The sequence below is a fragment of the Brienomyrus brachyistius genome, chromosome 23 (genome assembly GCF_023856365.1).
Source record: "Brienomyrus brachyistius isolate T26 chromosome 23, BBRACH_0.4, whole genome shotgun sequence".
Taxonomy (NCBI): Eukaryota; Metazoa; Chordata; class Actinopteri; order Osteoglossiformes; family Mormyridae; genus Brienomyrus; species Brienomyrus brachyistius.
In genome coordinates this window covers 19,098,743-19,114,772 of record NC_064555.1, presented here as the reverse complement: position 1 = coordinate 19,114,772, position 16,030 = coordinate 19,098,743, and the positions used below count along the sequence as shown (strand labels likewise).

General features: G+C 42.3%; 1 protein-coding gene across 18 annotated transcripts in view; it reads right to left on the bottom strand.

Moving 5' to 3' along the window:
• Positions 1–13,734, bottom strand: part of LOC125718669 (phosphatase and actin regulator 4A-like) — a 36,524-nt gene extending 22,790 nt beyond the window's left edge. For 17 of the 18 annotated variants that reach the window (XR_007384882.1, XR_007384883.1, XR_007384881.1 and 14 more), the window contains exon 1: positions 717–1,507. Coding sequence is in view for 2 of the 18 variants with exons in the window: in XM_048992620.1 (XP_048848577.1) it covers positions 717–1,083 (367 nt within the window). In the remaining 16 variants the exon portion in view is untranslated. Of the gene's footprint in view, positions 1–716; positions 1,508–6,989; positions 7,027–13,617 lie in introns of those variants that run through there. The other variant, XM_048992621.1, reaches the window with a different exon arrangement.
• Between the last annotated feature and the right edge of the window lie 2,296 nt (positions 13,735–16,030).

The window sequence follows — 16,030 nt, the reverse complement described above, 5'->3', positions numbered from 1 at the left end:
ATCTGCAAGGTATGCTGTGAGATTAGTTATTTGTTCAAACTACATTACTGCAGAACAGTCAACACCCCAGCCTATGATCCATATTGTACTGGATAAGCAAACAAAAAACCAGGCTGCTGTGCCCTCACTCTGTCTTGGATATACAGGGGAGAACAGTATTAAACAGGGGCATGAGGCAGGGAAGCAGAACTTCCAGGCACACAGTTCGCTTCCAGCTGTCAACAAAACAGGTTCTTGTACTCAGCCCATGCTTGTCCGAAGAACGTTCTCTACACATACCTAAGTACACACCCACGGCAACACACACACACACACACACACACACACACACACACACACACACACACACACACACACACACACACACACACACACACACACACACACACACACACACACACACACACACACACACGTTTGTATTCATCTTTGTGGGGACCATTCCATTCATTTCTATGGGCATAATCCTAATCCCAACAATGCCAACCTTAACCCCTACCCAGCCCAACCTTAGCCATAAGTAATCAAACAAAATATAAGCCTTTCTTTTTTTTCCATTTTTTGATTGCAGTCACATATTTTTATGAAATTGACCTATGGGAGGGGGACCTGAAAAATGTCCCTACAAACTAAAAATTAATAGGTTTTACCATATTGTGCAGACATTTGCTCCCAGTAATACAAACCCACAGGCAGACAGAGTAGAGGGCACTCACCGCTGCTCTCGACCTGCTCTTCAGGCTCTCCAGCCATGCCCCCCGCCCCAGAGTCCTCCTCCCACACGCTTGCGTAGCTGTACCTTCCAGCAGCCTCTGTAGTAGCAAGCGGCCCCACGCTAGCGCGCTTATCGCCGCTAGCAGTGACACATTCCGAGTTAGACCTGCCGTCCCCATCGCCGGCAGCAAGTCCTCCGGCTGCATTCCTGTCCATATCAGAGGCCACGCTCCCGGGGCCAGCGCCTCTGTCCTTGCTGGCCCAAGAGTTCCCTATGCTAGCGCTCCTGACGCTCTCAGTACCAACATCTTTAACGGTTGCAGCTCTGCCCGGTCGAGCAGTTTCTTGGAGGGTGTTAGCCTGTCCCATGCTAGCAGGCCCGCCGCCGCCGCCGACCGGCCGCCCCAGGGGACACTGAGCGGACTGCAGGCACAGGAGTGAACCGAAGCCACCCGCCCTTCGCCTCTAGCGCTACTGTAACCTAAGACCTGACTCCTGAGTGCCAACACCCATGGCTCTCTTCCCCCCGCCCTCACCTGACACTCGCTCCAATCCTCTCTCTCTCTCCCTCTCTCTCTCTCTCTCTCTCACACACACACACATACCTGCACACACACACACACACACGCACACACCTGACTACAGACCCACAACACCATGCAGCAATATGCCAAGTTACAGCATTTCTGTCTGCAGCTGCCCTGAGAACAAAGCTTAGAAAGAAGGAATTGAGAATTGCGAGTAGAACAGAAGGGCAGTAGAGGTCTATTCAGGATCACTCAGTGAGGCCCCGCCCACTAACAAAAGCGCCACATAGGAGTGGCCTAATGAACACTAAGTCTCCGTCCTATGTTTGTGTGGGTGTGGGTGTTTCAATCTGCCTGACTAGGAAGTAGTGACATAAAAAAAAAAAAAAAACAGAAAAACAATGCATTCTCTCATCAACCAGTTTGTCAACTGTGTGAGGTAACATATCCGAGTTGCGAAGACATGCAACTGGTTATACTTTTCTTGGGAAACAGAGAAACAGAAAAACAACAGCGAGAATAAAAAGGGGTCCAAAAAAAAACCATATCAGCAGCCAGCTCTCTCACAGCATTACTATCCAGTCACCATGGCGCCGACTGGACAGGCAGTCTGAAACCAGGTGGATGTGTGGTCGGGGCTCACGGCCGTCAGGGAGAGCTTCCCTGCTCCTTTTCCCACACAGGCGGCATTATGGTGTATTGTTTACCGTTTATATCACATCTTTCGGCTGAGGCAGAGCCACAGTCTCCTCTGCTAAACATTGGAAGCCCAAGACCTACCCACAATCCCCTGGGCAAAGGGGGGGGACAGTCAAAGAAATATGAATGACTGTTGTTCATTAATAGCAAAGCAAAAAGATGTGATAGACAGAAGGGAAGACAGACTACATCCCCAGTAGAGTGTTTAGCAATTCAATTCCCTGGAGGTGAAACAGCCTCAGAGGGCAAAAGTCTTAGCAGAGATCAGAATTTCTGGAATGCAGAGCTGAGCACCAGTTAGTAGTGAAACAGGAAGGCCTGTTTTCTCTAGTAGATAGAAATCTACTGATATGAAGACAAGACAAATGCAATGCAACTGGCCAACGAATAAGGGTCTTTTTCTGCCACACCAGGTACCGAACATTCGGTAGTTCGAGAAAGCACTGAAAATACGGTACTTCCAGGTGTTGGTTTTCCTCTACTGGACGGTCATTAATTTTGGGCTTTTAATGATTTATTTGAACCGTTCTTTTCCCAGGGTGGAATGATTACACAACATACATCTTCATCGATTTTTACAAGCAAGAATTGGTCGCAGAAGTTTGAATTTATTTTGGATTAATATGACATTCATGTAAACTTCTGACCACAACTGTATTATAGGGCTGGATGATGCACATTATTAATTCCAATATCACATGTTATGCACATCCAATTCTTACATTGCTAGTCGGCTATTAAAATAAGGTTTTATCTTACTTTCAATTCTGTATGTACATTATAGCAGGGGGTTAAAGATTCGCTAAAACATTTTTACTCTGTCATAGAAAAAAAATTAGCAAGCTTTGAAATTTAAATTATTATTCCTTTTATAGATTCTTAAATGTTTAAAAATAAGTTTACCTCCGCGTTTTTTGTGTGTGCTGCATGTGCTTTCCGTGCTGTTTAAAATCACTCGAAGACGGGTTTGTGAGAAATTTGTGAACTCCTTTTTTGTTTTATAAATACCCCCAAATTTTGTGCTGCATTAGTATATTCAACAAAATACTTTAATGTCGTCGTGCCATCCAGATCTTTTTGTTGTAAATGTTCTTATGACCAAATTGCATTTTTTTATTATTTTTTTTTTACTTCATTTAGCATTAATATTTTTTGCAACAGTTTTCAAGGCGGCAGGCTATTTGCATAACCAAAGAAGGCGGTCCAAGTCCCACCCCAAGAGTAGCAAAGAAGTACCCCAGCTGGTCTGGTACTTTCGGTACTGGTACTCAACCAGAAGTCAATGGAAAAGCGAAAGTACCAAAAGTAGTGTACTTGGTGTGAAGGAAAAGCGCTGAAGTGGACGCCACTCAGCAGCTCTCATTACCCCAGTCTGACCACAGCCAGCTCCAGACTAGCCTGTGAGCCACAGTTAAGCTGTGCAGCACCTGCCAAGAAGGTGCCAGATGCATCTCAGGGAGGAGGCCTGGGGGTGGGCACCTTACGCAGTGAGAAGTGCTGATCGACACACACAGGACAGTGAGCACCGTCAGCCCGACATTTACAGTGACACACACATTTTCCCATATCCCTCTTACTACATTTCTGTGGTATAAATGAGTGTCACTAATCCAAGCATGATAACATGAATGCGAGTCGGAGCACTGACTAGTTCCAGCAAGAATGTCTTTTGCGTAAAGTGTGACGGGTGACAAATTTAGATTTTTGGCACTATGGGACAAACAACTTCCGGAAATGGAAAGACTCCATAATACAAAAAAACCCACACAACTGGATTCTGGACAACGGAGGCAGTCAATATCAGCAGCAGACAACACTACAGTGGATCAGCTGTAGACTGTGTAAGCTCTCTGGCTCCATGAAATCACTCATTTTGTACGTGGCCGTTCTCACTGGGAGTGACCTTTACACATCAGACAGACAAGGGCAAAACGCTGCAGTCTCAGCACTCGTACTGTCAAACATTTCCCAGCCAGGGCTGACTAGGCCAAAGCCAGTTCAATGACACTACCAAATGTCGGGGGGGGGGCATGGTGCAGGTGTAAAGAAGGTAACAATTCACTTATGGCTCCGAGACAAAGGGGTTTATGAGGGAAGAGAACAGACTAACAAATACCCAAGGGGTCGAGAACAGGCAAGGGTACAGATGATATGAACAATATGAACAATGACTGACTAGAGAACAAAGCAGGACCAGGCACTTAACTACACACAAAGGTAAGAAGACATAATGCAGAACAGGTGAGTACAATAACTAATTAACCAATCAATGAAAGCACAGGACAATAAGCATCAGGTGGAACCAGAAACAATTAACGAAAGAAATGAGGAATCAGGGAACACAAAAACTAGGAAACAAACCACACAAAGGGGATACAAAAAGAGGATAAGAAAAGCACAAGCAGAACAGAACACAAGCAGGGCAAACTTAGGACAAGAAAACCAAAGACAGAAAATTAACACTGGGGAACCAAATGCAGTAAATACAATTAAACAGATATGGCAGGTTCCAAGTAAGCCTTTTAATCATGACCAGTGACCCACTGAGCTGTGTGGTGGTCAAGGAGCAGGAGTAAACACACTAGGGCTAAGGGATTCAAAGACAGAGGAAGTTAGGATGACAAGTGACACCTACTGGCCAAATGAGGAAGATACACAAGGAGCCAGGTCAGACAGTACTGACCCTGACAACCAAAGTCCTGAGGCAGGAATGTAGGAAAGCAGAACGAAAATTCAAAAAACACATTTCACCCGACTTACTCATGCTTTCTCTGATGACATAAAAATTGATGACTTAAAATTAAAACATCACAAGGAAATCTTCTCAACCTTTTATTCGGTAAATTTTCAAAGGCAAAATGTTTTATTTAAAACTACCGAGTCCATAATAAACCTGTTACACTCTCACCAAGTCTGTTAAATTATGTGAAGATTTTGAAACATTCTTTCCAAGAAAGGTTAACTCGATAAGAGCAGGTATCACACAGTCTGCTTTGAATCTACCAGCCAGCATTGACTGTAAGGCTGTCCTTACGCAGCTTGTTGCGAATACCGGGTGTAAGGCTGTCCTTAAGCAGCTTGTTGCGAATACCGGGTGTAAGGCTGTCCTTAAGCAGCTTGTTGCGAATACCGGGTGTAAGGCTGTCCTTAAGCAGCTTGTTGTGAATACGGGGTGTAAGGCTGTCCTTAAGCAGTCTGATGCAATGATTTTGCTAGCTCCCTTCCCACTCTCGTAGATGTAACAGATATGAAGCTCTTGTCCTGCTCCCTAGATATCGTTCCTCCAATACTAACCAAAGAAACCACTGATATAATTAAGTATTCTATTATCTATTATCAATGTCTCCTTAGCAGGTCTGGTGCTTCCTGGCTTGCTGTATCACTCTGAGACATGGACTCTATCCAGTAAGCTAAGACGAACACTGGAGTCCTTTTGTTACTGTCTCTTCGAAGAATCCTTGGGTACCGCTGGTTTGACTGTCGAGCAAGCGGTTGCTCAGGGAGTCCCAAATGAGCCGAATTGCCTGCATTGTGAATGAGTGTCAGTTACGGCACTACGGCCATGTGGTGAGTTTCCCTGGGGTTGATCCAACTCGCAAAATCCTCGTTAGGCCAAGGGGACGCACACGTAACAGCAGGCTGTGGTAGGTAGACGGCCATTTCTGGAGGGTGAGACTGGACTGCGTGTCGGCCTGGGGGCTCACCAACTGGGATCCTGAGGAGTTTCGTCGTGTGGTGGCCGTGGCAAGGCACTGTATCAGTGTATGCCCCCAAACCTGACCTGACCTTAACATCCAATATTGTTCATTTTTGTTTTGAGTATGGTATTGTTCAACCTCTGCTTAAAAAAAAAAAACAAATCTTGGTCCCAGAACCCTCATTTCAAAACTGCAATTTATATAAAAAAAGAATTAGAAGCATAGAAGGTAGTTCTTTCCCAGTTCTCTTTTCTGGCTAGCTGTGATATCCATTTCAATCTGATTTTCAATCACTTCATTGCACTGAAGCTGCCCTCTTGAAGGTGTCCAATGCTACACTTTCAGTAGTAGACTCCAGTAACTGTGTACTCTTATTGCTATTAGACCAAAGTATGGCTTTCGACACAGCAGACCACAGCATAATAAAGCATCTGGAAAATATTGGCATTAAGGGCACTGCTCTTAACTGGTTTATTTCATAATTGGCAGGAGGAACATTCAATGTAAATATTGGGAGTTGCTGTTCTGGCCATGCAGCCATTTCCTGTGGGGTTCCACAGTATTCCGTCTTGGAGCCTGTGCTCTTCCCTATACAGATGCTCCCTTTAGAGAACATTATTAAATGTAACATCTCATTTTACTGATATACAGACGATACACAGTTCTATGTTCCCTTACAGTCTAATGACTTGAGCACCTTAAAAAGTTTAGCCAACTGTCTGGAAGATATTAAAATGTGGATGGCAGAAAACGTTCCTCAAATAAAAGAGAGCAAATCAGAGTAGATCATTTTTAGTCCTTCAACCATGTTTTAGGTCTCACCAATTCCATTATGCACTTTTCATCATCTGTGAAGCCACAGGAATTTAGAAATGATTTCAGACTCAGACCACAAATTTGACAAACAAGTTAATTCTGTGATCAGATGCAGCTTTTTCCACTTAAGATCCATTACCAGAATGAAACACTTTATTCCACTGCATGCATAAGAGAGAATTGTTCATGCTTTTATTTAATCTCAATGATTACTGTAACTCAATCTAAGTATTAATCAGCTCTCATTATCACATTTACAGCTTGCTCAAAATATTGCAGCTCGACTTCTTACCAGCACTAAAAAAAGGGATCACATCACTTCAATTCTAGCTTCTCTTCACTGGCTGCCTGTTCACTGTAGAATTCAGTTTTATTTTATGATTTATCTCTACAAATTTAATGGCAGAGTGTGGCTCAGTGGGCTAGCGACCTGACCATTTACTCCAAGCATTTCATTCCCTTAACAAAACCATGCAGTCCTCACTGCTCAGTGACAGTGTCACCGTCCATCACCATAAGCGAGATGCTCTCCTACCTTGACTTTCCATCGCAGTGTCAATGTTCTGCTGGTCCTGGAAGACACACAGAAATGCAGTTTTTCTTAAAAGAATTCTTTTTCATTCTTCATCTTGGTTTGTCTTTTCATTTACTGTAATCTATTTCAGGATACAAACCACGTGAAAGATAGTAACATTCTGACATCGGCCATCAATCTTGTACTATATCTGATGTCTCCAGGACAAAGTGCAAGCTGCCATCATTAGGAATGACTTGCCACAGGGCAAAGACATGCACACCTTCACCAACACAAGCACCAAAAAAAGCATGGGATGCATCAGATAGCACTGCCCCTAATTATGGGGCATTTAGAGACACCACTTCGCCGCACTGCATGTCTTTAGGCTGAAGCAGGAAGCTGGAGTACTGGCAGGAAACCCAGATGCCTGCCCTGCTGCCAATCGTTCTGGATTTACATTTATAAATCTGAACTTTGTTCATTTAACTTCCTCTTCCGGCCCGTGGAGGATGGGCTCCCCCTTTGATTCTGGTTCCTCCCAAGGCTTCTTCCTTCTGGGGAGTTTTTCCTTGCCACTGTTGCCTCTGGGTTGCTCTCTGGGGGCTTTGGGCAGGGATAATGTAAAGCACTTTGAAACAATGTAATGTTGTGAAAATGTGCTACACAAATAAAATGGAATTGAACTGAATAAACCTAAGCTGTTACAAAAACACAGAAATACCTTGTTTGTACTATAAAATGTATTCAACCTCACCATTAGTTGTACCCCACCTTAAGTAAATACAATGTGGTCAAAGCCACATTTACATATATATATACAGTATTTCCCCTACCATTATATTAGGAGGGCGCTTCGCCCCCACAACGGCACCTCCCGCCCCCCCTTGAAGGTCAAGTTAATCTTATTTAATTTTATTTTCTATACAGCGCCAGATCACAACAGTGATTACCTTTCCTATAGAACAGGTCTATACATTGTCCTTTTATTAAACAAAGTAAACAGCCTTATGTTATTTATCTTATTTACACAACAGCTTGTCATTTTTGTCTCTACGTGGTCGCGGGTTTACAATTCTTCTCTGCTCTCTATACTGCGCATGGCAGAGTTCCGCCCGATGCGCGCACACAGACACGTGCGCGCACACAGACACGTGCGCGCACACAGACACGTGCGCGCACACAGGTGAGCACAGTCCCGCCAGCGGACAGAGCGCGCGTGTCGGAAAATGTCGCGTCAACCACCTGAAAGCAGACAAAAAAAATCTGTGTTTTTTTTTTTTACTGCTGTCATTAAAAGAAACACATGAACACCATGAATCCTGTTGGTGTCCGTCTGCCCCCCCAAAGCTGTAAACCTAGGGGAAACACTACAAATACATGGGCTCATTGAGTATTTCAGCACTTACAAATGCTACATAAACGTCACACTTACATTAAGCTACACTAATACAGCTCCTGTGTAGTAGAAAATCAGGCATATTATCAGATTCCCAAGAAATATGGCAGATTATCAGAATACCACCAATTCTGCAACTAAGAATAATGAGTTAACCTTTGTGTTAAATCTGTTTTTCCATAATCTAGGTACTGTTTGCAGGACAGCAATGCATTCCCCAGACCTCACCATCACCCCCATCTAATCCCTACTCCTTCCACACCCTCAACCAATATCTCTAGACCCCTAACACTATTCTTGGATGTATCAAATATGTCATGCCGTCCAGACACTATACCACAATATATGGCACTCAGACAATATTTTCAAAAGCAACTGCTATTCTGGCACCTTGGCATGGGGGAGCACATAATAAATTTTGCCAAGTGTGCAGGGGGCGGATTGTGTGCCAATGATAATTTCACCGAATAAAAATGCCACAGTAAATCAATTTCACATAATTTACATTGTTTTATAATTTCAGAAGATCAATTTGTGCCCCACAGTTTGAGACCTTCACAATGTTCATGAGAAGTTTGAAACTGACCCATACTTTCAGATTTACTGCATTCACAAGATGGCCTCTGTAGCCTGATTTTCCATCCTCTTCTGCCACCTAGAGCTGCTGTTTCAGTTTAGGGTGATTTGTCTCAGGTGCAGATTTTCATTCATACGTTTTTGCGGTATGGTAATAAGATCCATAAAAAAATCAAAAACAGTACGCAGAGTAACAACATCAAATAGAGTTATGTTCAGTAGTCAAGAGACAACGTTCCCTTTGCTGCCACTACGTGGTGCTGCATCAATTTTGGTGGCATTTCTCTCAAGATATGACCAGGACAAGACCTTCCCTCTTCCAATGTTTCTGCAAAGTTTGAAAAAGATCCATAAAATAGTTTTAGAGTTACTCTGTTCACAAGACCTGGTGTCTACTGTATCTGCCCTTTACTTCTTTTCCTGCGACATATATGGTAGTCTTAAAACTTTTTTATTCAAACAAAATTTTGGTTAGATATTTAAAATTTAACTCATATTATACATGTTATTGTTTATCCATCCATCCATTTTCTGAAACCATTTGCCTATCCTGAAGACAGGGAACAACCCAGGATGGGGAGCCAATCCATCACAGGACACACTAACACGCCATTCACTCACACATCCACATCTACAGGCAATCTGGTAACTTGAATTAGCCTCAGCATGTTTTCAGACTGTGGTGAAAGCCAGAGCATCCAGAGGAAACCCCACAATGACACGGGGAGAACATGTAAATTCCACATACATGGATGATTTGATCCAGAGATTTGATCCCTGGTCCCGGAAGTGTGAGGAGACAGTGCTAACCACTGCACTACTGTGCCAACCCTTTTGTTGTATGTGCATTGTAAATTTTTGACTGTTTTTGACTTTGTGACCTTTGTCTGTGAAAAGTGCTTTATAAACAAAGTTTTACTTACCTTTATAGCACTACTTAATTTTTGGGGCAATTTGTCTCAGAATGTAATTGGGTTTTTGCGAAGTAGTAAGATCAACAAAATATTCACAAAGTCAAATGCTGTCTGCCTTTACCCGTTGCTTCCACTAAGCAACATTACTTCAATTCTGGGGAAATTTTTCTCAAAATTTGATCAATTATAATTTCTCACCCATATAATGTGTCTGCAAAGTTTGACAAAGATCAGTGAAATACTTTGTACTTCGTTACACTTACTATACTTAGATACTAACAGATACTTAGTTATCATGCTAAGGGGTCAAATGTCAAAACTGCATTTTTTATCAATGGCCACTTTCACACCGAAGTTCCGGATCCTTGACTATCTCAACTGGAAACTTTTGTTTGTTGCTTTTATACTGCACAACAGGAACTGGAACCTGTATGTTAAGCATAAAGCATAAGAGATACAAAACGTTTGTATGTTACACTTCACACACATTTCGTATGAAACTACACCACCACCCCCAAAACAATGGAGGATGAACAAGTCATTTTGTTACTTATTTTTTTTAGCTATTGGGGGGATCAATCGTGATAAAAAGAACACACAGCCTTTTATTTATAGTTCATTAATACAACCTGCGACATGTTTATAATCCATCAATAATCTGGCCAGCAGATCGATTTTTTGTTTTCCACAGAATAAAAAAATTATGTAATGTTGTTTTGCCAATAAACTCTGGGACTGGCAATATTAGACAAAAGTATATTGGTTATCAACTGAATTTTCTTATTCAGAAATATGGAGACGCAAGCAAAAAATGTATTTCATTTATGCATTAAAAGTAATTGAGGTACAAATAATTCGATCTGCTCATTTTTTTGCTCTGCTACTTCTGTCTCTTTACCCCACAACTTCCAAGTTAGTGCCATTGCTTGTGGTCCACCTATCTGCTAGGTATTGCTGTAAGCGCCAACCAATCTGCTAGTTACTGCTCTAAGTGCCCTTCCAGTAGTTCATGTTTGAATAAAAGGTACCAAATTCTGATACTGCCTCTGAGGAACTGCAATCAGGCCGATTTCCTGCTATGTGAGCACGACAAAAGCATATGGTTCCGGAAGAAGTTTCTGGTCCCTGAAAAAAGTTCCTGGAGTGTGAAAGTACACATTATATGCTTCAATTATGGTGTAAGCAGAGTCAAAATTTGGCTAGTTCCAGTTTGTTACTCAGACAAAGTGCCAGCAAAGTTTGAAAAACATCTGTCAAATACTTGACAGAGTTATAGGCCTAACAAAGAAGTATCTGCGATTGTGTTGCAATGGTCTCAAAACCACATGTATTCCCCAACCAGGGAATACAACCAATGCAGATACTTCTGTGCTCAGCAATACGTTACATGGCCCACTGCACTACTGCATTTTGACTGTTTCAAACCATTTACCAAAAGCATTAAGTAACCTTGAACGGGCAGTAAAAAGAAACATCAGGAACAAAGGCTGAATGCCAAAGGACAGTCCAGCTCCCAGAAGAATGTTGTCCTGAAACACGTCAGACAGAAGTCTGCAAAATACATGAGCAGGCCGGGTTTGGAGGGGGTCGGCTTCCTTAGATCACCTGAGTTATGTTGCCCTCCAAAAATCACACATTTCTAAACGCTTTCCTGAACACAGGAGACACTTTCTTGATTTTTTTTCCTCCTTCTCTCTTCCTGTGAAGAAGTTGCTGAAAAGGTAAGGACGCCGACTGATGCAGACGTGAAGCTCAAGGCAGCCAAGGGGGAAAAAAAATGGCTGCACTTAGCTCGGCTGAGTTTTCATGTGAAGCAGAAGACGAGACAAGAAAATAAACAAATTCCCTTTGTGTAACTGAAACAAGACAGCAGAAGTACAATCTGCAGCTAAACTGCAAAAGTTCTAATTCCATCTTTCCAGATAGGAGTGTTCTAAGTGGTAGGATGAATTCTGCCTAATAGAACACAGAACACAAGCATATGCAGGAATAGGGGCAGCGTAGCTAGGATGAGATGGGTGGTCAAAATGTATTCCAGCTGCCATTCAAATTAAAATCGAAATACCTGGAACGGCACGATTCCTACCCTACGTTCCATTGTCTCCTAGCTGTGGTGCTTGGGGCTTCCTTGTGCTGACAAGAACAGAAAGGCTTTTGAAAAGAAACTACCATCTGATTGGAGCATGACAAACTGCACAAGCCTCAACTTGCAGATCTAAAAGCAGCACAGACATGAACAATCACAATACCACACAGACTGTATTTAACCTGTAGTGCTACAGCCATAATGGTAAGGGAGGTTTGCATCCTGTAGCTTCAATGACACTGGCTTTCGGTCAGTGTTTATGCTGAACATATGCCCGGCACCCTATGGAGTCTGTATTGGCAAGTCCTTTGAGTATCAGTTCAAATTTACACACTGAAAAAGGTGTACAAGAGATGCAATAAAAGCACCATAATAAAAACTGGATTTTCAGGTTGTGCAGCTGAATAGATGCTAACATTTTCTGGGCATTCATTAAATTTATGGTAAATTATGCCGTCCTGCACATAACAATGTGGGTAAAATTCCCTTTGGTTTCTGAGACTTGAAGTACAGATTTCTGTAAACTCCCATCTAAAGTGGCATTTCCACTCTAATCTGCTGGACACTGTCTGTTAACCAAATCAGTTCTTCTGTATTCAGGTGTTCCACCCAAATCAATCCTGACAGAACACCGTGGTATTTCAGACAATATATCTTCAGCTGGGTGCGCATAATTATTTCAGACTGTATCCCAGTTACAGAACCTGCTAGAATGTGTGCAGGATCTCCGTGGCCCCAGGTGAATTCCATTCACATAACCTCTTATGTATCCCAAACACCATAATGCGGGTGACGCCAACAGCCAAACACTCCGGAAGATTTGTGTCTGCAGTGTGTCACAACCTTTTGGAGACTACCTCCTCAGCCCCAGCACTGATTCACAGTCTTACAACCTGCACACTAAACCACACCACTTTTACGACATTGCTAACGCGAACACAACTGTGAACACCAACATACTTCCCTCACAGAAGTGTCCAGTTATGACCTTTCTAAAGGTAGGCCTGGTACAAACGTTTGTAGGTCTGCAGCAGTGGTTGTACTACGGAGCGGTCAAATTTCCCCAAAACAATTATGGGACTGTTCATTATAATAAGCTACAAAGAGGTGTGCATAACCTTACTTAGCTCATTATACAGGAGGATGATCAACCGCGCCCGATAGGTGTGTTTACAAAGGGGTGACACTACAGCCGATATGACAGCACAGCACGAGGAAATCGCCGGTTTATTCAATGATTTACCTGGCTGACGAATTGCATAATGGAGCAAGCTAGCTTACAACGACGTGCATAGTACAGAAATCAAACTACATAGCCTGTAATATAATACATCTTTGTATATCATCATACATCACAAGAATTTTCCTCTAATTATCGATGTTCATTAACACACTAAAAAACAGAAAAAGTCATACGTGTGAAAACAGTTCAAGGTTCAGTTTTACATCACAAAAGCACAAAGCCTAAGTGTTTTAAAACTTTAAAATCCCTTTCTTTCGCTGTCGTTTTTGTGTACTACAGCCGTTTACAAGACAGCGATAGTCCACCAGAGAAATAATTAGCAGATCAAGGTTAGAAAGTAGCCAAGAAAACACTTTAAAGAGTAGTACTTTTTACTTGTTGATAATTTATATCGACCGCACCCTGAAATGACAGTAAATAACGATACTCACCCTATTCGAATACGGTCTTGCAAACTCCCTCCTTTCGGGAATAGTTTCGGTCGATACCACACCTGACCTTCCTTAGCTCGGCATATGGCTCTCCCAACCTGTTCGTTTATATTTACCTTTTCCGAAAGGTGTTCGGTACCTGTAGTTTTATGAAAATAGACACACCTATTACGCTTAGTACTTTTGAACGGAATTATGACTACAAAACCCAACATACCTTGTTCTGTTTCGAACAACGCATGCGTATATTCTCAGGTATCCTGTGTAGTCGTTAGCGCTGTAAAAACAAGGAACATTTTAGAGTGTTATGAGAAGGTTTTTATTATTATTATTATTATTATTATTATTATTATTATTTACACTTTTCAATCTGCTCGTTGTACCCATTACTTAATCTGTTTCGACTAATTTACCTATGTTGTAAAGATTTCTGATCTGTAAAGATTTCTGATATTCTTGCCAAGGACATTTTGCATATACGTTAGACCGCATATGATTAAACGAAGGACGATCTTTTGCAATAATCGACCTCCGATACATATTAAATAACATTGTTTCAAACAAAGTACGTCATGCACATTTTTGCTGTCAGTTTACACAGATGGGTGTGTACGTATAGTACACGCACAAGTATGTGTATGAGATATGTACTCAGTGGTGTTCCCTGCCTCGGGTCCTGTATTTCCTGGAATCCTGGACTCACCCTGTACTGGGAAAGCAGGTAAAAACAATGGAGCGTTTGGTTTTGCAAATGGTCAGTCCTGGCAAGCTAGTGCAGCAGTGGGTAGCCCTGTCACCTCACCCCTCCAGGGCTGCAGCCTCGAGTCCCCACCCCACTCTGCACGTGTGACATCTACATGTTCTTCTCAGGTTGTGTGGGTTCCTGCTGGGTATTGTGGTTTCAGTTTCCGTCCAAAGACATGCAATTAGGTGAATCAAATTGCCCGTATTGTGTGACTGTGTTTACTTGTGTGTTCCCTGCAATGGACTGACATTCAATCCAGGGTGAAGCCCTGCCTTGTACCATATACTACCTAAGACAGGTACTTGGAAGACAGACTGATGGAATTGTACCGCTTAATATAGTTTTATGTGCAGAGGACACATAGGCAAAGCCTTTTTTCAGGGGTAATGGTGAATCTTCATTATCTGCATTTAAGATGTTCTGCAGCAGGTATAGCACAGAATAATATATAAAAGATGTTCCACAGCAGGCATAGCACACAGTAATGTATAAAATATGTTCCGCAGTAGGTATAGTACATAATAATATATAAAATATGTTCTGCAGCAGAAACAGCACACAGTAATTTATATAAGATGTTCCGCAGCAGGAATAGCACACAGTAATGTATAAAAGATGTTCCACAGCAGGTATAGTACATAATAATATATAAAATATGTTCTGCAGCAGGAACAGCACACAGTAATGTATCTAAGATGTTCCGCAGCAGGAATAGCACACAGTAATGTATAAAAGATGTTCCACAGCAGGTATAGCACATAATAATGTGTAAAAGATGTTCCACAGCATGTATAGCACATAATAATGTATAAAAGATGTTCCACAGCAGGTATAGCATACAATAATGTATAAAATATGTTCCGCAGCAGGAATAGCACACAGTAATGTATAAAAGATGTTCCACGGCAGGTATAGCACATGATAATGTGTAAAAGATGTTCCACAGCAGGAATAGCACACAGTAATGTATAAAAGATGTTCCACGGCAGGTATAGCACATAATAATGTATGAAAGATGTTTCGCAGCAGGTATAGCACATAATAATATATATATTATATTCTGCAGCAGGTATAGCACATTATGTATAAAATATGTTCCGCAGCAGGTATAGTATATAATAATATATAAAATATGTTCCGCAGCAGGAACAGCACACGGTAATGTATATAAGATGTTCCACAGCAAGTATAGCACACAATAATGCATAAATTTTGATCTGCAGCAGGTATAGCACGTAATAATGTATAAAATATGTCCCGCAGCAGGTATAGCACATAATAATATACAAAATATGTTCCACAGCAGGTATGGCACAAAATCAGGGACGGATTACGGACCAGGCCAGCGGGGCCGCTGCCCAGGGGCTCTTGGGGTGCAGGGGGCCCATGGGGCCCCTAGCCCAAAACAATTTGCACCGCTTATCAACAATGTATTTTCGTTTGTCTGTTTTAGAGGGCCTACATTCTTTGATCCTCTGCCTACAAGGGCCCCTGACCCTATAGCGAGGGCGTTTGGCTGCCAAGGGCCCTTGAATTGTGGTGGTTGTGGTGGTGGTGCTGGTGGTGGGGGGGGCCCTCGCAAACGTTTTGCCCAGGGGCCCACACAACCCATAATCCGTCCCTGCACACAATAATGTATAAAATATGTTCTGCAGCAGGTATACCACA